The 24,401-nt window shown below is 35.4% G+C and overlaps 1 protein-coding gene across 1 annotated transcript in view; it reads left to right on the forward strand.

Moving 5' to 3' along the window:
* Positions 1–6,157: 6,157 nt before the first annotated feature.
* The window catches only part of Mms19 (MMS19 nucleotide excision repair protein), a 31,941-nt gene continuing 13,697 nt past the window's right edge, over positions 6,158–24,401 (forward strand). The window contains exons 1-6 of the mRNA XM_081979602.1: positions 6,158–6,450; positions 6,507–6,709; positions 11,362–11,542; positions 11,599–11,804; positions 11,857–12,000; positions 21,730–22,981. Coding sequence (XP_081835728.1) covers positions 6,345–6,450; positions 6,507–6,709; positions 11,362–11,542; positions 11,599–11,804; positions 11,857–12,000; positions 21,730–22,981 — 2,092 coding nt within the window. The 5' untranslated portion in view covers positions 6,158–6,344. The remainder of the gene's footprint in view (positions 6,451–6,506; positions 6,710–11,361; positions 11,543–11,598; positions 11,805–11,856; positions 12,001–21,729; positions 22,982–24,401) is intronic.

Raw genomic sequence — 24,401 nt, forward strand, 5'->3', positions numbered from 1 at the left:
CTTTTAAACAATACACTTGGTCAATCGTGTTATAACGGAGCGCTAGTAACGCGTATGCAACCAAGCATACACCAAATTTTATTTTACAATTGGCGTTTCATGATAGTACTCCCTCTGGTGATCAGTTTTGAAAACAGAGTTTCGGGCATTCCAGCTGTCATTTCTTCCTTTGTTTACATTGATTTTGGTTAGGAATTTAGCACTGTTTCATAAATATGAAGTGACAGTGCACCGCCCTCTGTACAAGAAAGCCAAGAAGGTGCATGCCAAAAATTCCAATATGGCCGAAATACTGGTTTGACAGTTTGCATTTGTTTGTATTGTGGAAATTGAGTTTTTCGATGATTAAATTAATTTTTAAGGTTTAAAGTCAAGACTTGGGATTACTTGCCAAAGTAATTTTTGTTTGCTATTATATATTGTTGTTTATATGTTTATTGTTCTAGTGAAAGTGTAGTTTGTGTTCATTTTATTGTGTTATCACTATTGTTATTGTTCCTTCATTGTTCTATAATTTGTTGTTGGTTTTTTAATTTAAATTCTATTGCCTCTACAATATGCCGTCCACTTGTTGTTGGCCAAATTGTAAAAGCAATTTGGTGAAAGGCCCAAAAGTGTCAGTCTTTTACTTTCCAAAAGACCCTGCTCGAACCCAACAGTGGTTGAAAGCTTTGAACTGGAATGATTTTACTCCCAACACAATACTCAGTGGTAAGTACAATATGCTTTCTCATTCAGTAAACTTATTGCCTCTTACATACATATTAAGGTGAGTAACATTTTGAGGCCGCCTGCATTTTGAGAGCAACAAAGGTTTACTCTGAAAAAGCAGGACAGCTTTTAGAAGTTCCATTGGCACATTTACATTTTAAAAGTAAGGTCTTGTACTTTCCAGGACAAAAGGTTCTAACCAAACTTGCTTTGGCTGGACTTTATTGGGTATAAAAAGCCATATCTATACATATCTGGATCAGGAATGAAGCGTTCTTTGATTTTTCACTCACAACTTCTAATCAACTACACGAAAAAATAAAAAAAAAACATATTTTCTACTGCATCTGCATAGGTTTGTGTGCAAAACGAAAACCGCTAAATGACCGCTAACGCCGCCATTAAAAGTGACATTCTAGGCTTTCTTGTACAGAGGGCGGTGGACAGTGTCGTATAGACCATTTCGCGGTGACGTCACAAACGTCAAACGTAAGTCAGCCATATTGCCGGGGGGGCACACAAACCCACTAGTTAAATGTAAACCAGAGAAATTTTCGATTGAGTTTAGAAGATTGTAGAAAAATGCCGTCGTTTTGTTCAGTCGTGCATTGTGGAAATAGAGCAGAAAGGGACAAAGTTCGATTTTTCAAGATTCCCAAAGCGTTGAAGAACCGGGAAGAACAACTAAACGCCTTGTCAAAAGAACGTCGACTTAAATGGGTTGCCGCTTCAAAACGTGGGGATTTAAGTAAAACCTTCCTTAATAATGCACGAATTTGTGCAAATCACTGTCTCAGGTATCCATTATTATTTTTTTAAAACCCAAAATGTACAAAGTGCAGCATGTTCAAGCAGTTCAGCGTTAAACCAAACGTCTCATAATAGTAAGTTTTTGTACAAAAGTTATAATTTATCTGTAATAAGACCTTTATATAGGAAGATGAGCATGAAAGTGAGAGCATGTTAGCTATGAACATGGACAGGGAACCCACTGCAGGTCCATCTACAGAAGTATCTGTATCTTACTTGGAACAACTTCAACAAATTGATGACAATAGCCAACTAAAAAGTGAACAAAATGCTGTGTATAAATTGTCTATCAGAAGATCTCAATTTTGCAAATCAAAAAATTATACATTGCAAGAAAAACCAAAATCGTCTGGCTTGTCAGAAGAGTCATTTAAAGATAATGATTCAAAAACATTATATTTTACAGGCTTTCCAAAAGCACAGATGATGTTTTTAGTTTTTAACAGTGTCTCTCTCTACATATCAACTAAATGTACTTTGCTTCCTTTGAAACAGTTTATTAAACACCAGGAGATCACAAATAACAATGAAAATCCATACAGCTAAATTCAGTTGTCTGCCCCCCCGGCAATATGGCTGCCGTCGAAAGACAGTGTCAAAACCAGGTGACTCAAAATGATCTATTATTTAAAATGTTAGGTTAGGAACGGATTGCCCGATTTTAGTTCAACTGGCGCTGCAACCTTAACTTGAAACGCCAATAGTCGCAACTATCTTTTTTTAATTTTTAAAACACCCTGTATCTAATGCAGTTTTGAAAAATCCACTTTGTAGTTCTTGCTATCTTCAGTGGTGTAACAATTTTCAATCATTTTTTGAATAATTAGTCGCCATTTTTAATTATTTTTCTTAAAATGGCTCTATTTTACCAAGCTACTATGTTTTGTGCTCAAGAATAACAAATAATTTTTACAAAATAAGTGACTATAGAGAGCCAAATAGACGCTTTACAGCTCCATAAGATAATTTTTGGACAGTTTTTATATTGACATGACATTTTGGCTGTCATACACGTCAAAGCTGTCAAAAAATCTATTAACGACCAAAAAAAACCAGCTAAATCTGAATTGGTTTTGAGGTTAATGACTGCTACATATGGCAACTATAAATAGGTTTTGAAACTCTTGAACTGGATTTAAGCGCTTTTTATAAGTAGAATTTTGACACTTTTGAAGTTTGACAGTCTGATTAGCATGACATTTTGGCAGAGCTATCATATTTAAGACCAAAAAAAAAACTGTTACATAACAATTGAATAGGTTTTGAAGCGCTTGTACTGAATTTTACTGCTCTATAAATGTTTGACAGTCTGGCTTACATGACATTTCTACTAACGTACACGTCAAAGCTGTCAAAAAAACTATTTTCGTGCAAAAAGACAGCTAAATGTTACCTGGATAGCTTTTGAAGTGGTTGAACTGTATTTTACTACTCTATAAACAGAATTTTAAGAGTTTTGACGTTTGGCAGTCTAAAAACTTCAGACTTCTAACCTTTAACGTTCCTGAGATATTGAGCAAAAAGCGAGAGTCAACTTTGACGCCCTCTAGCGGCTAAACGAGGCAACTTAGCCGTGCCCGCTCAACGTCACGTGATAGCCTCGTTCTTTAGCTTTCTTTTGTTATACAGCAATTTTATACAGAGTGTTTCAAATAAGCGAGTTATGGACAATTTTCTGGAAAAGTGCACAAAATTGTAATCTAAATTAAGGATTTCTTGAGCCTACTATACTAACGGCAATCATTATGGATTTTCCTTAATCAAAGTGATTTTTTTAACTAATTTGAACTTCGGGAACACAAATCTGACGTCCATTTTGCTCTAACTGGTACCGTTTCGGAGATGACCTTGAAATTATGTCAATTTTGACACTTTAGGGCGTGGCACCCTTACAAAATGACATTTTGACAAATGACAGTTTAAGTCATTTTCGTACTATTAACCGAAGGTATTTAAGCAGTTTGAGGTTAATTTTGAAAATAAAAAATTTTTCCGAAAAAAATTTGAAGGTATCACCTTTGAAAATTCTTTACAATTCTAGTTTTTAATTTTTCAAGCTCAAACGGTGCATGGAACCAAAAAAGTGTCTAGAAGGTAAAAGTTGCATCCCATCAAGGTGCATTTGTGGTAAAAATGTCAGATCTCTAACCTAAAAAGTTCTTGAGATATTGAGCAAAAACTGCAAAAAGCGAGAGTTAACTTTGACGCCCTCTAGCGGCTAAACGAGGCAACTTAGCCGTGCCCGGTAAACGTCACGTGATAGCCCCGTTCATTAGCTTTCTTTTATTATACAGTGGTTTTATACAGGGTGCTTCAAATAAATGAGTTATGAACGATTTTCTGGAAAAGTGCACGAAATTTTAATCTAAATTAGGGATTTTTTGGGCCTACTATATTAACGGCGACCATTTTGGATTTTCCTTAATCAAAGTGATTTTTTTAACTAATTTGAATTTCGGCAACACAAATCTGACGTCCATTCTGCTCTTGTTTCGGAGATGACCTTGAAATTATGTCAATTTTGACACTTTAGCGCGTGGCACCCTTGCAAAATGACATTTTGACAAATGACACTTTACGTCATTTTTGTATTATTAACCTGAAGGTAATTAAGCAAATGAGGTTAATTTTGAAAATAAAAAAAATTCTGAAAAAAATCAGAAGGTATCACCCTTGAAAATTCTTCTCGCCTTCGTCTGGCGGACATGATATTTTAGCTGTCATAGATGTCAAAAAAACTATATTTACTTTCAAAAAGACAGTTGACATGTTTGGCTGTCAAAAATCTACCTACGACCAAAAAGACATCTATAGATGGCACCTGATTAGGTTGTGGTTGTGAGTGATATATTTGAACTGAATTTTGTGGAGCAGAATTTTGACAATTTTGACGTTTGAGATGACATTTTGGCTCATCTTCAAGTCAAAACTGCCAAAAAACTACTTGTGTGCAAAAAAAACAGCAAAATGTTAACTGAATAGGTTTTGAAGCGGTTGTATTGTATTTTAGACTTCTATGGGTAGAATTTTGACAATTTTAACGTTTGACAGTCTGGTTGCAATGACAGTTTGGTTGTCATAAACTTCAAAGCGGTCAAAATAAATATTTACAACTAAAAAGATAACTATATGGCAACTGAATAGGTTTTGAAGCGCTTGTATTCTATTTTACTGCTCTATAAATAGAATTTTAGCTGTCACACAACTGGATAGGTTTTGAGACGTTTGTACTGTATTTTACAGCTCTATGAGTAGAGTTTTGACGTTTGGCTGACATACACGTCAAGCTGTCAAAAAACTAATTACGAGCAATAACCCAAGGACGGTAAAACTTTATTGTGACGTCAGGATCCATTAGTCGCCGGGAAACAAAATCGGCCGATCGAGCAATCCTTTACTGTTTACTGTGCTTGGCAATAACCGCCATTTGCACCGTTGTCTCTGGTTGTACTTTAAATGCCCGTATTCATAGTTCTTTCTTGAGGGTCCCCACTGCCCAAGGATTGTAAACAGTACAGGAGTGCTTAATCCCATAAGCGCAATCTTGCCGGTATCGGCTCGGGCCGGTGACGATTTTTACGTCACCATGGGGTCGGAGTAAACCGAAATCACAGGCACCCTTGACAATCTCGTACATAGCGTCTCGGGCGAATATTTAGCGTATTGTGCGCCCGAAGGCCCACTGTGACGTCAGAATTCATTCGCCGCCGGGAAACAAAATCGGCCGATCGAGCAATCCTGTACTGTTTACCGTCCTTGCCCACTGCCTACTATAGTTAGAAAGCCTAGGTGCTTGTCAAAAATTACAATATGGCGGAAATAGTGGTGACAGTTTGCGTTTGTTTGTATTGTGGAAATTGAGTTTTTTGAGGGTTAGATGCATTTTTACGGTTTAAAATCGAAACTTGAGGTTATTTGCGTAAATTATTTTTGTTTGCTGCCGTCCATAAGATTTTCAAGCCACATTGTAATAGCAATTCAGGAAAAATCCTAACCGTGTCAGTTTTTTACTTTACAAAAAATTGGATCTAACTCAACAGTGGTTCAACACTTTGAAGTCCAATGATTTTACTCTAACACTATACTCAATGGTAATTACAAGAGCTTTCTAGTACACTAAACTTATTAGGTACTTGTTACATGCACAGGTATGTGAGTTTCATTTTAAAGCATCCTTCAATGTGAGAGCAACAAAAATAATTTTGAATGAATGTTCTTGGTAATAACCATTTACCAGTTTTGCTTACCTAGTTTCAAGGATTTACAGATTTTCTTACATTGAACAGTGTTTAAACTAGTTTTCTGTTAGTTGTACTTTCCAGGACAAATGTTCGAACCAATTCGTTTAGGCTGGACTTGATTGTGTTTAAAAAGCTCTATCTATACATATCTGGATCAGGAATGAACCTTTTTTTGGTTTTTCACTCACAACTTGCAATCAACTACACGAAACAATTAAAAAAAAAAACACATTTTTTACTGCATCTGCATACGTTTGTGTATAAAACGAAAACCGCTAATGCCGCCATTAAAAGTGACATTTTAGGCTTTCTAGTATAGAGGGCGGTGCTTGGATAGATGTCCCATGTTTTGGTTTATTATATTGAAGAAGAAATGTCACAACATAACCTAACTTTTACCTCAAAACTTCAAAACAAAAAGTTAGGTTAGATGTATTTTTTCTTGTTTTTATTACTTTAAGATTTTAAATTTACAATCTTCTATACAAAAGAACATTTTTCACATACATTTCTGATAGAAATGTTTACTTAAACCTTGCCCACATTAGAACAGACGGTTAAATTAAATTTTTTAAAGAAACCATGGATGTTCATCAACATTCCCACTGGAGTGAGACAACATTAGAAAACTTGATTGAAGAAAATGGAAATGTAGAGTATATTAAAATTTCAACTGAAGCAGCTAAAGGTATAAATGCATTTAGTTGAAAAGTATTATAGTGTGATCTGTATGGCAACTTTCAGATTTGTCCCAGAAACAACTAACTTTCTTGGAGGTTGTCGACAAGTTAAAATGTCTACTTTTGAGTCATTTGCCGGAAAAGCGACGAATGGGTGTATTGATACTTAGCGAAATACTTACATTACTGGACAGTGATTGTTTAAATTCACAGGAATTGCCAGTAATTTCAGCTTACTTTTGTGAGAAACTCAAAGATCATCATGAGGTATGTGCTTGTTGCTTTTAGTTATTTCTTGAATTATTCTGAATGTTTGAGGAACTCTGTAAAATAAGACTTTTGAATATGTTCTATACAAACTAGAGATTCTAAAGTTATGGGTCCCTCAAATTAGAGTTTTTACTAACTTGGTATTTAAGCAAGTTTAGGTTAAATATTACTTTGACTGTCAATGTAACATGTAACCTAAACCAGTTTGTTTTGTTCTAAGAACAGTAGACTTATCCATAAACAGACCACAAAGTTTCAGTTCAAACTTTGTTTTGGTGCAGTCACTTGTTTAACACTCTGTAACTTCCAAGATTAATAAGGGAGATTTATGAAAATATTACACAATATTCTAGACACTTTGGGCTATATTGTATAAAAAAAAATGAAGCTTCTAACATAAAAACCGAATTTGTGGTGAATTTTCAAAATTTTTGTTCAAACTATGAACAGAGTGGTAAAATGATAAACTACAGTGAGTGATTTTTTTTTAATGCGCAACATAGGATTTTACGTGTTAAATTTTTAAGCCCATGTTAGACCATGTTGTTTTGGAACTACAACAGTAAAACTTGACGGGTGTGTGTTTAGTACCCTGAAGCGCAATTAAGTTTACCAATTCGGTCTAAAAAGTGTTTACAAACTAACAAAAAATCATCTTTTTTCGAAAAGATTTTATCTTTCCATGCTCCCTTTATGCATGGTAGGTGCTTGTTGTTTTTGATACTGGCGGGGCAGGTAGCAGGTAGAGTGACATATTTACTGTTCTCGCGGTCTGAGTTTACCCCTGCGTCATCCCCCTGTGATTTAGAAGTAGACATGCATTATTGACTTCATCCTTGTCTATTGTTCAGTTTCAGAAAGGGTAAATATCTAAGTGAATGTCTTCCAAAAAAAAAACATTTACTGATTAGCGCTTCTATGTCAGTCATTGTCAGTTTGACAACCATCGAAATTTATTTGATTTGTTTACTATTAATTCTTTTCCGTTTCTTTGTGTTGTTAATCATTTATAAAGTTTTCTATTTACCACACCACCACAGTTCTTTTAAGAGCTATTGTTTCTACGCTTTTAACATTCTGTAAGTACTTTCATAATATTATTATTATTTTTTTTATGTCGGCTGTCACGATCTAACCAAAATTGGCACAATTACTAACCTGTTTTTAAAAAAAAGTGGGAGTGTCTATCATGATTTTTATTTAGCCATTTAGTTTTTCCTAAATTCGGAATTACTTACTATTACAGTATTTTTTTAGAAAATGCCTGGAAAAATTCTCTACAGACAAGTCAGCAGTTAATTCTTAACCTTTGTGAATATTATGAATTGGAAAAAACTAATGGAGGACCTTTAGAAGCTTTATCATCAGTTCAGGAAGAAAATAAGAAATTTTAAGACCTTACATATTCTTACTGATGTATTTTCTGATACTAAAAGGTTGCAGCTGCTTTGAAAATTTCCCGCAAAACTGTTTATTCGATTCGGAAAAAGCAAGTAAGTAATCTTATGATTTCCTCACCTAGAAAACCTAAATCGAGACGTTATCGACGGGTCAAGACCACTGATTTATCTGAAAGCATTAAAATGGATGTTCGAAATACATTATATGATATGTACAACGATAGTATGTTAATAATAGTAAAATATATCTACTTTTGTAAGATAAGAAACATCTATTAACATTTTATTGTTTCCAGAGACTGAGATTTTTGGGTTGCATTATAGATTTTTCATAAAAATGTCTTCAAAGTCATAGAAAAAATAAAATAAGTGTCTAAAATGTTTTCCAGCGGGTTTAAAACAAAATTAGTGGATTGCAACCTGAAAATGAGATACGAGATACTACAGCATCACTCAGAATGTCTTATTGAATTTTTAATTTGTATTTATTTTAGAGAAACATGTAACCATCCAGAACCTAAATCAAGAGCTAAAAGTTAAAGAAATACTACATATTGGTGATACATCTCTGCGAATTTTGGTAAATAAATTAGGTTTCAAATTTAAACGGAATTCTATGATCCAAACTGAGACTTCTCATGAATAAAAAATGTTAATTCGGTCAAGATATTTTTGATTTGCTTTGGTATAAGGTTGTTTTAGGGCAAATTTGCAGCCAAAGATCTCTACTTTCTGACTGACAATATACGCAAAATTTTAAACGTGACGAAGCTTTAGACACGCCCTTTTCTATAATATTGTTACGATTTTCCCGTGGGTTCACACAAAGTCAATTTAACTCAACAATTAATAAATTTATTTACACTTTAAAACACTCCGTACAATAATTAACTCAGCTACTAAAAACACTACTATAATTCCACAATTATTCCACTATTTAAACTTTACCGCGTTCCCAAATTCACTACTACTCACACTACACTACTCCCGCGGTCGACACCGCGTCTTTTATATTCGCAAACCACGTTCTAGAATGACCGCGAAACGCTTCGCGATTAGCTTCGAATATTCAAGATGCTTCCAGGTGTCGCTTCCTAAGTGTGGCCTACTTTAACACGCGCCCGGCCAGATATTGCGGCGCATCGGTTTCATCGCGTATCGAGCATAGTAGGCCCAAACCGTAACAATATGAACACAACAGGTTTGTTGACGAAAACTTGATTTTATTCATATGATTATAAATGACGTAGCCTTCGTGACGCACGGGTAAACTCACTCCGCGAGAACAGTATTTATAGTGTCAAAAGGGCATTTTATGATCGTTTGGGATACTGTTTTGTTTATTTGAACAATTTATTTAAAAAAATACTTTTTCTGTACTTAATTCTTGATATAAAGTTAATATTCGCATTTTGACCACCCGGTTTTACTTTCTACAGCAAAATTTACCTGCTACCTGCCCTGCAAGTATCAAAAATAACAAGCACCTACCATGCATAAAGGGAGCATGGAAAGATAAAATCTTTTCGAAAAATGATGATTTTTTGCGAGTTTTTAATCACTTTTTAGACCAAATTGGTAAACCTACTTAAGCTTCAAAGTACAAAATAGCCACCCGCCAAGTTTTACAACTGTAATTCCAAAATAACATGGTCTAACATGGGCTTAAAAACACGTAAAATCCTATGTAACGCGTTAAAAAAAACGCACTGTATATTATTATTGTTGTTTACAGACCGTATTTTTGCAATTGTTTGATACTGTATGTCGTATTGTGTATAATGAGCATATACTGCCAATAATTAGTTCCTCCTCCTTCCCTTTTGTCAAAGCTCATTACCAAATGGTGTACGGGTTGCCCATATTCGACGGACCCATCTGGCAACGCCATAACTTTTGACAGAGATGTCAGATCGCTTAATGACATACCGCGTTTGAAGCGTCAGTCCAAGCAGATTTTTACCATGGAACAATACACGCCACGCGAGCGCTCTGAAATAGTTGAAATTTACATTCAACAGAACAAGTGGCCATGCTGTTACCATCAACCAGGAGCGTTATCGCGACATGATGACCAATTTTGTGATGCCAATTCTTCAATTATTCGTCGAAAGCGTATGAGGCAGTTCTGGTCTCAACAAGACGGCGCTCCACCGCACACAAGTCGCATAACAATCGATTTTCTGAAGAAATTGTTTCCGGGCCGTTTGATGTCGAAAAGTGGTGATTTGGACTGGCCACCGCGTTCGCCCGATTTGACGCCGCCTGACTTCTTCTTGTGGGGATATTTGAAGTCAAAGGTTTACGTTAACAAGCCAAGGACCGTAGAAGAGCTCAAGGACAACATTCGTGAAGAAATAGCCGCTATTCCGGCCGAAATGTTGGCGAAAACGATGGAAAATGCTGCAAAAAGGGCACAATACGCCAGAGGCGGCCATTTGAGAGATATCATATTCAAAAATTGATGTAAACAAATCTACTTGGAACAAATTAAATGATTAAGATTGCCAACCGCCAAATTTTTATTTTTTTCTTTGATTTTTTTAAAAAAAACATGGGTCCGTCGAATATGGGCAACCCGTTATAAAATAAAAAAACACATTTTTGTGCTTAAGCGACTGAAACCGCTCAAAATGTTTGTGTTGAACTCCTCTTTCATCTCTTGCTAGGCCCGATACATACCGAACATATACAGGGTGTTCAGAAAACAACAGAAAAAACAGTTTAATTTGAAACTAACACTCTGTGACTGTAGTTACTCTTGTAGCGGTTGTGACCGCGTTTACCCGGTTCTAATTGAGTGTAAGCTCAATCCACTGGGTGCCGAAAGTTGTTCTAAACATTTTGGTCTCTTCCGAAATGTTGAAAATTCCATATCTCCGCTATTGTTGAGGTTTTAGCGGTTTTACAAAGCTCCAAATTTTCGTCTTAAACTGCTCTTGAATGAATTAATGAATATTGTTAGATGGGCTCCCTTTGGAGAAGACACCTAGGCCGCTAGCCGGACCCATCACAAACTAGTACCCCACATGACAAAGCCGCAGAGCCTTCTTGGCCGTGTACCTTGAATATCTAAGGGGTTGCTTCCACTCTTACCCCAAAGTTGTCTCTCTTACGAGAGAAGTGGTTACTGGTATCTAGTGGGTTGAATACTGTCTACGTCATATCTAGAGCCGGTGTTTTAAATGTTACTATAAAATTTGTAACTTTTTTTTTATGTATTAACCTAATCACATATTTTTTTGACAGGTGGTTGCATCCTCATTTAAAGGTACCCTCGCCTTAGTATCTAACAAGTCAACGCCCTCTGAATCAGTGGCGAGTCTATTAAACACAATTTCCAATCAGGTGGCTTGTCAGCAACAGCTCCAAACCGATCGTTTACTAATTTACCGTATATTAGAAGCAACTTCAAGTCAACATTTGGACGGTAAATCATTTCTATACAATGACACTGAAGGGATAATAAAACAGCTAAATTTTCAGTGGTTAATTCTATGGGAATTGACTTTGTTTATGGAGTGATAACGTTAATAGACGGAGAGCGCGATCCAAAAAATTTAATTTACTTATTTAACTGGCTACCGCATTTTTTGAGTGTTGCCAAGCTCGAACATCTGACTGAGGAAATGTTTGATGTTTTAGCCTGTTATTTTCCAATTGACTTTAAACCACCTCAAAATGATACTCACGTAAGGTTAAACGCCTATTTTTAATCAGTTTAGTTTACCAAAAACTGTTTAGAAAATAACGAGAGAATCGCTAGCTGAGGCTTTATGTAATTGCTTGACGAGTATACCAGATTTCGGACAGTTTGGCATTCCTCTAGCGCTAGAAAAGCTTGATACCAGTTTGAGCATTGCTATAGAAGATTCCTTAGATATTTTGGTAAGTTTTTGTTAGATAAAAAAAATAATATTCACGTTATTCGACACGGAAGGTTGTGATTAAACTATTTAGTTTTAAAATATGTTTATGTTATGATTTTAGAGATTTTAAATTTGCAATATGTACAGGTTCTCCTAAAAGTAAAAAAAGTATGAAAGTTGCATTTTCTTATACGGATTATCAAATATTTCATTTTATTTTCAGAATTTTTTTTAAGTTTTAATGTTCAGGATAGTCCTTTTGGAGCAACATGTTCTGATATTTTTTTTAAAATAATCTCTAAATGAATTCTATTTAGACACAATTGCCTCTTTAACATCTTATTCATTTTGTAGCTACATTTTTAATGGTTTTAGGTAATTTACCTCCAGATAATTGGCCTTCAAAGATCATAATTTTATTTTTCTAATATTTGAGGTTATAGAATGAAATTTTGAAAAACGGTTTTTATGGGCCTATTTGTACGTTAATTGGCTACTTTGATTTTTTTTAAATTTGGGTTATGGTGTCAAAACTAGCTCCCCCTCAGTGACCTAAAACTGTAAAATTAGAAATAATTGCTAATTTAAGGAATTACACTGGATGATGTGTTTAAAGCTCAATGGAGCCAAATTTGACATTTGTGAGGTTAAGTGTCATTTCGGTATGTTTCTTACGTCACCTAACAGTTGTCATAACTGTCAAAATTAAGTCACCAGTGACTTGAAAGTATGAAATGCCAAATAGATGTGTTTCTTTGAGGAATTGAACTATAAGTGGTGTTTACAGCTCCATGGAGCAAAACTTCACAGTTCTGACGTTATGAAACACTTTTATACATTTCTTACGTCAGGTGACAGCTGCCATTACTGTCAAAACTCATTCACCAGTGACCTGGCACTATCAAATTTGAAATAGTTGCTAATGTGAGGAATTACACTGGAAGTTGTGTTTAAAGCTCCATGGAACTAAATTTGACATTTGTGAGGCTAAGTAACACTTCGATATGTTTCTTACGTTACGTGAGAGCTGTCATAATTGTCAAAACTTACTCACCAGTGACTTGAAACTGTAAAATTAGAAATAGTTTCTAATTTGAGGAATTACACTGGAAAATGTGTTTAAAGCTCAATGGAGCCAAATTTGACATTTGTGGGGTTAAGTGCCACTTCAGTATGTTTCTTACGTCACCTAACAGTTGTCATAACTGTCAAAATTAAGTCACCAGTGACTTGAAAGTATGAAATGCCAAATAGATGTGTTTCTTTGAGGAATTGAACTATAAGTGGTGTTTACAGCTCCATGGAGCAAAACTTCACAGTTCTGACGTTATAAAACACTTTTATACATTTCTTACGTCAGGTGACAGCTGCCATTACTGTCAAAACTCATTTACCAGTGACCTGGCACTATCAAATTTGAAATAGTTGCTAATGTGAGGAATTACACTGGAAGTTGTGTTTAAAGCTCCATGGAACTAAATTTGACATTTGTGAGGCTAAGTAACACTTCTATATGTTACTTACGTCACCTGACAGCTGTCATAACTGTCAAAACTTATTCAACAGTGGCCTGAAAGTATAAAATGCACAATAAATGTGTATCTTTGAAGAATTGCACTGTAAGTTGTGTTTACAGCTCCATGGAGCCAAATTTGACAGTTCTGACGTTATGAAACACTTCTATACATTTCTTACGTCACGTGACAGCTGCCATTACTGTCAAAACTCATTCACCAGTGACCTGGCACTATCAAATTTGAAATAGTTGCTAATGTGAGGAATTACACTGGAAATTTTGTTTAAAGCTCCATGGAACTAAATTTGACATTTGTGAGGCTAAGTAACACTTCGATATGTTACTTACGTCACCTGACAGCTGTCATAACTGTCAAAACTTATTCAACAGTGGCCTGAAAGTATAAAATGCACAATAAATGTGTATCTTTGAAGAATTGCACTGTAAGTTGTGTTTACAGCTCCATGGAGCCAAATTTGACAGTTCTGACGTTATGAAACACTTCTATACATTTCTTACGTCACGTGACAGCTGCCATTACTGTCAAAACTCATTCACCAGTGACCTGGCACTATCAAATTTGAAATAGTTACTAATGTGAGGAATTACACTGGAAGTTGTGTTTAAAGCTCCATGGAACTAAATTTGGCATTTGTGAGGCTAAGTAACACTTCGATATGTTACTTACGTCACCTGACAGCTGTCATAACTGTCAAAACTTATTCAACAGTGGCCTGAAAGTATAAAATGCACAATAAATGTGTATCTTTGAAGAATTGCACTGTAAGTTGTGTTTACAGCTCCATGGAGCCAAATTTGACAGTTCTGACGTTAAGAAACACTTTTATACATTTCTTACATTACGTGACAACTGCCATAACTGTCAAACTCACTGCTAATTTGAAGAATTACACTGGAAGATGGGTTTAAAGCTCAATGGAGCCAAATTTGACATTTGTGGGGTTAAGTGCCACTTCAGTATGTTTCTTACGTCACCTAACAGTTGTCATAACTGTCAAAATTAAGTCACCAGTGACTTGAAAGTATGAAATGCCAAATAGATGTGTTTCTTTGAGGAATTGAACTATAAGTGGTGTTTACAGCTCCATGGAGCAAAACTTCACAGTTCTGACGTTATAAAACACTTTTATACATTTCTTACGTCAGGTGACAGCTGCCATTACTGTCAAAACTCATTTACCAGTGACCTGGCACTATCAAATTTGAAATAGTTGCTAATGTGAGGAATTACACTGGAAGTTGTGTTTAAAGCTCCATGGAACTAAATTTGACATTTGTGAGGCTAAGTAACACTTCGATATGTTACTTACGTCACCTGACAGCTGTCATAACTGTCAAAACTTATTCAACAGTGGCCTGAAAGTATAAAATGCACAATAAATGTGTATCTTTGAAGAATTGCACTGTAAGTTGTGTTTACAGCTCCATGGAGCCAAATTTGACAGTTCTGACGTTAAGAAACACTTTTATACATTTCTTACATTACGTGACAACTGCCATAACTGTCAAACTCACTGCTAATTTGAAGAATTACACTGGAAGATGGGTTTAAAGCTCAATGGAGCCAAATTTGACATTTGTGGGGTTAAGTGCCACTTCAGTATGTTTCTTACGTCACCTAACAGTTGTCATAACTGTCAAAATTAAGTCACCAGTGACTTGAAAGTATGAAATGCCAAATAGATGTGTTTCTTTGAGGAATTGAACTATAAGTGGTGTTTACAGCTCCATGGAGCAAAACTTCACAGTTCTGACGTTATAAAACACTTTTATACATTTCTTACGTCAGGTGACAGCTGCCATTACTGTCAAAACTCATTTACCAGTGACCTGGCACTATCAAATTTGAAATAGTTGCTAATGTGAGGAATTACACTGGAAGTTGTGTTTAAAGCTCCATGGAACTAAATTTGACATTTGTGAGGCTAAGTAACACTTCTATATGTTACTTACGTCACCTGACAGCTGTCATAACTGTCAAAACTTATTCAACAGTGGCCTGAAAGTATAAAATGCACAATAAATGTGTATCTTTGAAGAATTGCACTGTAAGTTGTGTTTACAGTTCCATAGAGCCAAATTTGACAGTTATGACGTTAAGAAACACTTCTATACATTTCTTACGTCACGTGACAGCTCCCATAACTGTCAAAACTTATTCACCAGTGACCTGCACTATCAAATTTGAAATAGTTGCTAATGTGAAGAACTACACTGGAAGTTGTGTTTAAAGCTCCAAGGAAACAAATTTGACATTTGTGAGGATAAGTGACATTTCTATATGTTTCTTACGTTACGTGAGAGCTGTCATAATTGTCAAAACTTACTCACCAGTGACTTGAAACTGTAAAATTAAAAATAGTTTCTAATTTGAGGAATTTCACTGGAAAATGTGTTTAAAGCTCAATGGGACCAAATTTGACATTTGTGGGGTTAAGTCATTTCGGTATGTTTCTTACGTCACATAAGAGTTGTCATAACTGTCAAAACTCAGTCACCAGTGACTTGAAAGTATAAAATGCCAAATAGATGTGTTTCTTTGAGGAATTGAACTATAAGTGGTGTTTACAGCTCCATGGAGCCAAATTTGACAGTTCTGACGTTATGAAACACTTCTATACATTTCTTACGTCACCTGACAGCTCCCATAACTGTCAAAACTTATTCACCAGTGACCTGGCACTATCAAATTTGAAATAGTTGCTAATGTGAGAAATTACACTGGAAGTTGTGTTTAAAGCTCCAAGGAAACAAATTTGACATTTGTGAGGATAAGTGACACTTCGACACGTTTCTTACGTTACATGAGAGCTGTCATAATTGTCAAAACTTACTCACCAGTGACTTGAAACTGTAAAATTAGAAATAGTTTCTAATTTGAGGAATTACACTGGAAAATGTGTTTTATTCACTTGAAATAGTTGCTAATGTGAGGAATCACACTGGAAGTTGTGTTTAAAGCTCCATGGAACTAAATTTGGAATTTGTGAGGCTAAGTAACACTTCGATATGTTACTTACGTCACCTGACAGCTGTCATAACTGTCAAAACTTATTCAACAGTGGCCTGAAAGTATAAAATGCACAATAAATGTGTATCTTTGAAGAATTGCACTGTAAGTTGTGTTTACAGCTCCATGGAGCCAAATTTGACAGTTCTGACGTTATGAAACACTTCTATACATTTCTTACGTCACGTGACAGCTCCTATAACTGTCAAAACTTATTCACCAGTGACCTGGCACTATCAAATTTGAAATAGTTGCTAATGTGAGGAATTACACTGGAAGTTGTGTTTAAAGCTCCAAGGAAACAAATTTGACATTCGTGAGGATAAGTGACATTTCGATATGTTTCTTACGTTACGCAAGAGCTGTCATAATTGTCAAAACTTACTCACCAGTGACTTGAAACTGTAAAATTAGAAATAGTTTCTAATTTGAGGAATTACACTGGAAAATGTGTTTAAAGCTCAATGGAGCCAAATTTGACATTTGTGGGGTTAAGTGCCACTTCAGTATGTTTCTTACTTCACCTAACAGTTGTCATAACTGTCAAAACTCAGTCACCAGTGACTTGAAAGTATAAAATGCCAAATAGATGTGTTTCTTTGAGGAATTGAACTATAAGTGGTGTTTACAGCTCCATGGAGCCAAATTTGACAGTTCTGACGTTATGAAACACTTTTATACCTTTCTTACGTCACGTGACAGCTGTCATTACTGTCAAAACTCATTCACCAGTGACCTGGCACTATCAAATTTGAAATAGTTGCTAATGTGAGGAATTACACTGGAAATTGTGTTTAAAGCTCCATGGAACTAAATTTGACATCTGTGAGGCTAAGTAACACTTCGATATGTTACTTACGTCACCTGACAGCTGTCATAACTGTCAAAACTTATTCAACAGTGGCCTGAAAGTATAAAATGCACAATAAATGTGTATCTTTGAAGAATTGCACTGTAAGTTCTGTTTACAGCTCCATGGAGCCAAATTTGACAGTTCTGACGTTAAGAAACACTTTTATACATTTCTTACATTACGTGACAACTGCCATAACTGTCAAACTCACTGCTAATTTGAAGAATTACACTGGAAGATGGGTTTAAAGCTCCATGGAGCCAAATTTGACATTTGTGAGGCTAAGTGTCAGTTTGATAGGTTTCTTACGTCACACACACGGCAAAATCATTACTTTAGGAGGCCAAAAAGCAATTTATCGAAATAGAGATAGAGCCCTAATTAGCTTGTATTTCTTTAGTCAGGTAGTCAATCTATCCCAAAGCGCATCAAGTCGCCTTTGTTATGATCATAACAAAGGAGTGCTAGGGTCCGGCAGGTAAGCGAAGTGATTGTACTGTTAGTTGCTTACCAAACCGTCAAGTAACATTACGCATTTTTTCGTTCGTCTTGTGTTTAAATATCAACAGTGGTCAAGAATATGGAATCTACAGGTATGTATATTATATTTATAGAGTTAAAATAAAATCAATGTTATCGTAAGTATTAAAATATTACATTGCGGTTCAAGCTTATTTTCTATTAAAAGTTGATGTTAACTTTTAATAGAAATTAAGTACCGCTTTCTGACTTTGATATTTCCACTAAATAGTTAGTTTGCCGTTATCTATGTGAATTTTGAGAACTCAAACCAACTCATTGTGACACTATCCTCTTTTATTAACAGGTAGTCGGAGTGATCAAATTTACTCGAAATTACATGTTAGAAAAATGGACCTAATTCTGGTGTTACAAAATGAAAACTTTTATAAATTATCGTCGTCTAAGTGTGTAGAACGATTAATTAGTTAGTTAGATTAATTATTGTTAATTAGTATTGGACAATCATGGAGTTTACAAACAATCAAAAGACAGTGTTTTACAAATAAAAGGTGTTCTCAAAGTGTTTGTTTCTAAATTATTGAAAAAGTGGAAGAAATCGAATTGGAAGATTGAGAGATTCACTAAGTGCAATTCAGAATGGTTAAAAAACGATTTAATACTGCCAGCCGTGAAACCTGTAAGCAACGTTTCAAACTTACAAGGCGTAAAAGGCAGACCATCTAAATCTTTCGAAGAGGGCTCTGTACGAACAAAAAGAAGACGAGTTCAACCAATCGTTGCCAAAACAAGTCCCGACGTATTGTGTGCTGCTGCTCAAGCTAGTCTAACAAAGAGTGGAAAAAGAACAGCTGCACAAATGGTGAATCTGGCGTTGACTACCAGCCCCCGCAGATACAAACGGATAAAAACAATTCATGATTCACCGAAGACTTCTGGTATCATACCCTACTCCCCTGAGGAGGCTTTAGCCTTCATTATCGACTCTGACATGGGTAAAGAAGATTACATTCAAATGCAAAGAGGAGCAAAATCTCGTGGCGCCAACATATATCCTGCTTACAATGTTATAGCGCAGACAAAGAAACAGTGCTACCCTGACATTTTAAAAATATCAGAAACGGAAGTCCAAATCCCCGTACAAGATATTCTTGACCACACTGTTCACAGACTTGCAGAAGTACAGCAGGATGTACTTCTTTTACACCACAATCAAGGAGAGAACTCACCCATTGAAGTGGTGTACAAATGGGGTCTTGACGGAAGTGGTGGTCATTCCATATATAAACAATGCTTTTCAAACAACTCATTGTATGGAGACACCAACATTATTTTGTGCACTATAGTGCCATTACAAATGTCAGTAACAACAACTACTAATGGAAAACAGATAATGTGGCAAAACCCTAGTCCTTCCTCTTCAAGATATAGCCGCATTATTCGTCTGCAGATTGAGAAAGAGACAAAAGAATCTGTGAAGCTGCATTACGATGAAATAGAAGAGCAAATATTAAGGCTACATGCTACGAAAGTAACTTTTGACGACAATACATACACTTTTAAACATAATGCTGTTTGTACAATGATGGATGGCAAGACTTGCAACGTTTTAACAGACACATCATCAACGCAAGCATGCAACATATGCAAAGCCACACCCAAGGAGCTAAACCACATAGATTTGCTTTTGAGAAAGCAATACTCCAAAGCTCCTTTTAAATTTGGCATATCTGTGCTCCATTCGTATTTGAGGTGTTACGAGTATCTGCTTCACATCTCCTATAAATTGGAATTGCAGCAGTGGCAAGCCAGAGGCACAGAAAACAAAGAAAATATAAAAAAGAGAAAAAAAGAAATTACGGATAACTTTTACAAGGTAATGGGTCTAGTGGTAGACCAGCCAAAACAAGGAGGCGGCAACTCCAATGATGGAAACACGGCTCGAAAATTTTTTGCTGAGCCTGAAAAAGCGTCTAATATCACGGGTATAAATACAGACATCATCAGAAGATTTTCCAACATACTGAGCGTGTTATCATGCGGATTCTACATCAATACCGAAATTTTCAAAACTTACTGTATTGAAACAGCCAAAATGTGCGTTAATATTTATGGGTGGTACAAGATGAGTGCATCGGTCCACAAACTTTTGATCCATGGAGCAGATATTATTAAGGAGTTGCCGCTACCTGTAGGTCTATTTTCCGAAGATGTGCTTGAGACCAGCCAAAAGGAATTTAAAAGCGTACGGCTTTTCCATGCCAGAAAAACCTCTAGGATCCACACCAATACCGACATAGCGCACTGGATGCTTATAGCTTCCGATCCTATAATTGCGTCGAAGAGAAGGAGCCACAATAAAAAAAAAAACCATTTGCGAAGGAGGTTTTACAAATGCTTGAAAATCCGTTAATAGAAATCTTCATCAACAGGAATGATGATGTCGAAGACGTAGAAGATGATGATGATGATGATGAAGCATCCTAATAAGTAATTAAATTAACTATGTATACCTACAGTATATTATGTATGGTAAAATATACTTACTTTTTTATTTTCATAAATTCACTTTTTTATTTATATTTAGTTTATCCGATATAGGTAGGTAGGTTCGTGTAGGTAAGTAGTTAGATACCTATAGGTAAGTAGTAAGTAGGTTAAGAGTACGAAATTAGTTTATAAGTACAATATAAAACTTTTTCTAATGTCGTATATTTTTGGCCTCCTAAAGTAGTGATTTTGCCGTGTGTGCGTCACCTGACAGCTGCCGTAACTGTCAAAACTCAAAAAACTGCCAAATAGATGTTTTTTTTTAGGAATTGCACTGTATGTTGTATTTATAGCTTCATAGAGCCAAATTTGTCAGTTCTGACGTTAAGAAACATTTTGATACTTGCCTCACTTAACGTCACAACTGTCAAATTTTTCTCCATAGAACTGTAGTGTGATTTATCCAACCGGCAGAACTATTTTGGATTGGTAATTACGCGTCACAGCTGCGTGATTTTTGACAGCTTTTAGTTGACGTAAAAAACACATCAAAGTGTCATTGTTAAATTGACAATTGTTAAATTTAACTCTATCGAGCTATAAATGCAACTGGGAATGCGACTTGTCAAAGAAATACAACTAATCTGCGTTTTCAAGTTGTATGGTTTTTGACTGTTATGACAGTTGTCAGATAACGTAAGAAACATAACAAAGTGTCACTTGGGCTGACAAATGTCAAATTTGGGCCTTTATTGAGGTGTAAATACAAGGTACAACTGTTTTGCATTTGATAGTTTTATCTCACTGCTGAATGAGTTTTAATAATTATAACAAGTGTCACCTGATTATAAGCTACTCTGTGAAGTATCATAACGGTCAAATTTAACTTCTTAAACTGTCATTTTATGTCACAACTTTAACTTCACGGATTACGAAGAACAATTTGGAGTAGTGATTCGTCAGAGCGAGTATTTGACATTTTACAGTTTCACTGAAATGTTTAATCAGTTTTGACAGTTTTCAGGTGACTATAAGTCTGTCATTAAACGTCCTAGCTAGTTCATTTCGTCAAAGTGGTCCATGTTTTTCTAACCACACAAATAGAAAGATTCTTGAGCTTTTTGATGTCTAAAAGACTGAATCAAAGGTTTTGGCTTTGGCATCATTGATTTGGATATAATTTTCAAGCCTTTCCACGTGGAAAAGGTGTTATATTCTTAATTAATTAATTCTTCGTGGAAAATCTTAATTCTTCGTGGAGAAAATCACTTTGGCCCATCTCTAAATAGGCCTATAAACATCAAACATGTTTTAAAAGTAAATAGTTTAGTACTACAATTTTTCAAGTCGAAATACGTGACCCGTGGTGTTTTTCTAGAAAGCGGGATGTCTGAACTACTCAGTGGAAATTTACTACCAACATTCAATAGAAATTTGGTCCGAGTTACAAAAAAAGATATTTTCCTCTACGGACATTAGTGTCACCAATAAATGTTTAAGCACATTACAGCGAGTTATGGCGAAACTAGCCACTGGAGATGCAAAAAACTTTGAAAACCTCGTCACATACATTACGGATACTTTAAAAGGAAACATGCTACCGGACTCAAAATTGTTTACCCAAACCTCTCACATATTAATACAAGTCGCTGAAGCTAGTAGTGTTTCAGCACTTTTGGTGGCAAAAAACGTGTGTCCTTTACTGGAAAACACTTTTAAAATAGAAACAAACGCGAAACATAAAGCCAGCATCTTGCATAATTTAGTACACTTCACTAAAACTGCAGTGGAATTCCACTTAATTGGTGATACCATCAGTTTGGTTAATAGCGGTGCTGCCCTGTGTTCTCAAGCAATTATAGGCGACGATGAACATTTAGTAGCAGAAGGCTATCAAGGATTCACAAAATTGAGCGCGTTTCTTCCGCAAGAAGTGCGTGAAATATACATGAAAAGCTTGCACAAAGTGGTGCTGTTACCTTTACAAAGTGACGTACAACGGGCGGTTTTGAAGTCGTTTCACCAAATTGCTGCAGACTATCCCTCTGAAGTAGACTTACTAGTGTTGTATAAAGATGACATTAGCGATAACACTCTTTTAAACAACTACTTAAATTGTGTGGGAAGTATTGTAAATTTGAAGTTTTTTGAGGAATACGTCACAGAAACTTTAATCTACTATTCAACTAAAAAAGACCTGGACTCCAGTATGGTAGCTTTAAAGCACTTAAACCGTTTACTAACCTCAGATCCAAACTTACACTCTCATTTAATTAATAAAGACTTCCTGACTCAGCTTTTGCAGTTTCTGGAACGAATCAGTCAATCTGAGTGTAGTTTTACAGACGAGTATCTGATATGTTTGAAAGTGGTTATACAAAATATAATCCGCACTCAAGAGGTCGAGTTGCAAAAAGTTACTTACTTAACGTATGTAAACAAGCATTTTGGTAGGGAGGATGTGTTTATGGCTGTGCTAGGGGGACTGATTACACCGCTTAAAGTTGGTGTGTTTGATGATTATGGGAAAATTGATGTGCTGCTTGAATACGCTAAAAACACGTCCAATAAAGTTATGGCGGATGTAGCGGCTGAAGTTTTAGGAACAATTTTTAACAAATTGGTAGATGGTAAGTAATGTAATTGGTTGATTTGTGAGTTGTTGAGAGTTGAAAGCGCCTATAGTCTGTTCAATAATTTTTCACTGTTGCGTCACCGAATCGCCAGCAAAAAAACGGTGATTAAATGTGATATGAATTGATTGTCAAAATGATATAGTTTTAGGTTGTAATAACTTACAATAAATTATTTAGTATATGACCAACCAAACAAAGTTTATACAGGGTAATTCAAATTCGACCCTCACCATTGGGATCTCGGAAACTATAGGAGATACGAGAAAGTTTAAATTGGGGCAAAGTTGCGCAATGTAAAGCTCAACCAAATGCAGTTTTAAAAATTTCGATTTTCCGAGTACTTCCGAAGATATCCGAAAAAAACTGAAAATTTGATTTTTTGTTTTTATTTATTTCTAATCTTATTTGAAGAGATATTCCAAAACTAAAAGCACCTTTTTATTGCCACTTTTTCTCAGCTATTCGATGATGGATTCAAATTTGCCACACGACGTTTCGTTTTTTGGCAGCCATCATCAACTTTCTTTTTTCTTATGGGCGCCATATTGGATTTTTAGCCCACCAAATAGTACGTTTTATTCTGATTTTAGTGATGTATAATAACTTGATGATTTGCTTCATAAATAACAAAATAATTCAATAAAAACTATTTTTACTTTAGTTATTGGCTTTGAGTTAATGGGCCGTTTCATAAAATGTCATTATTTGACAGTACTTGTCAAACACGATAATTCAGACGATCATTAGAGCTTTTAGAGATTTTACCTTAGTTAGCTTTGAGTTAATGAAACGTTTTATGAAGATTACTTGGTAGTAGTACTTGTCACACGCAATTGGCCTGAACATACTTAGTCACAAAGGTATACACGTGACTTAAACCGGTTTATTCACTCGAAGAGCTTAGGCCACTCGCTACGCTTGTGGACCTAGTTGTTCTTTTCGTGAATAAAAAATGGTTTAAGTCACTTGCTGTATAAATAACTATTAAATCACTCTGAATGACATTCGCTTATTTACAGATGTAAACAAACAAACATCAATGTTACATCTCCGGGGCGCGGTGCAATTTTAATAGAACTGTAATTTTAGTTTTTTTTTTAATATAAGAAGTCGAAATTTAATAAAATACTGTATAAGACACGTGACTTAAACCGGTTTATTCACTCGAATAAATATGAATGAATAAAAAATGGTTTGTCACTTCCAAAATAAATAACTATAAACTTGCACTTAACATTATAAAAAATTGAAATTTGGCAAAAAATTAAGTTCCTAAAATGATGATCTTTCTCTTGGAAACATAAATAAGCCTTTTAAGTTAGAGATAATGCTAACAAATCTCTTTTTCTGATTAACCTAAATAGTTCAGCAATGCTTGTATAATAATAACATTTTCTGCGGGGGTTTCTTTTCT

This window comes from Ips typographus, linkage group LG5, assembly GCF_016097725.1.
Source record: "Ips typographus isolate SLU linkage group LG5, UJ_Ityp_2.0, whole genome shotgun sequence".
Classification (NCBI taxonomy): domain Eukaryota; kingdom Metazoa; phylum Arthropoda; class Insecta; order Coleoptera; family Curculionidae; genus Ips; species Ips typographus.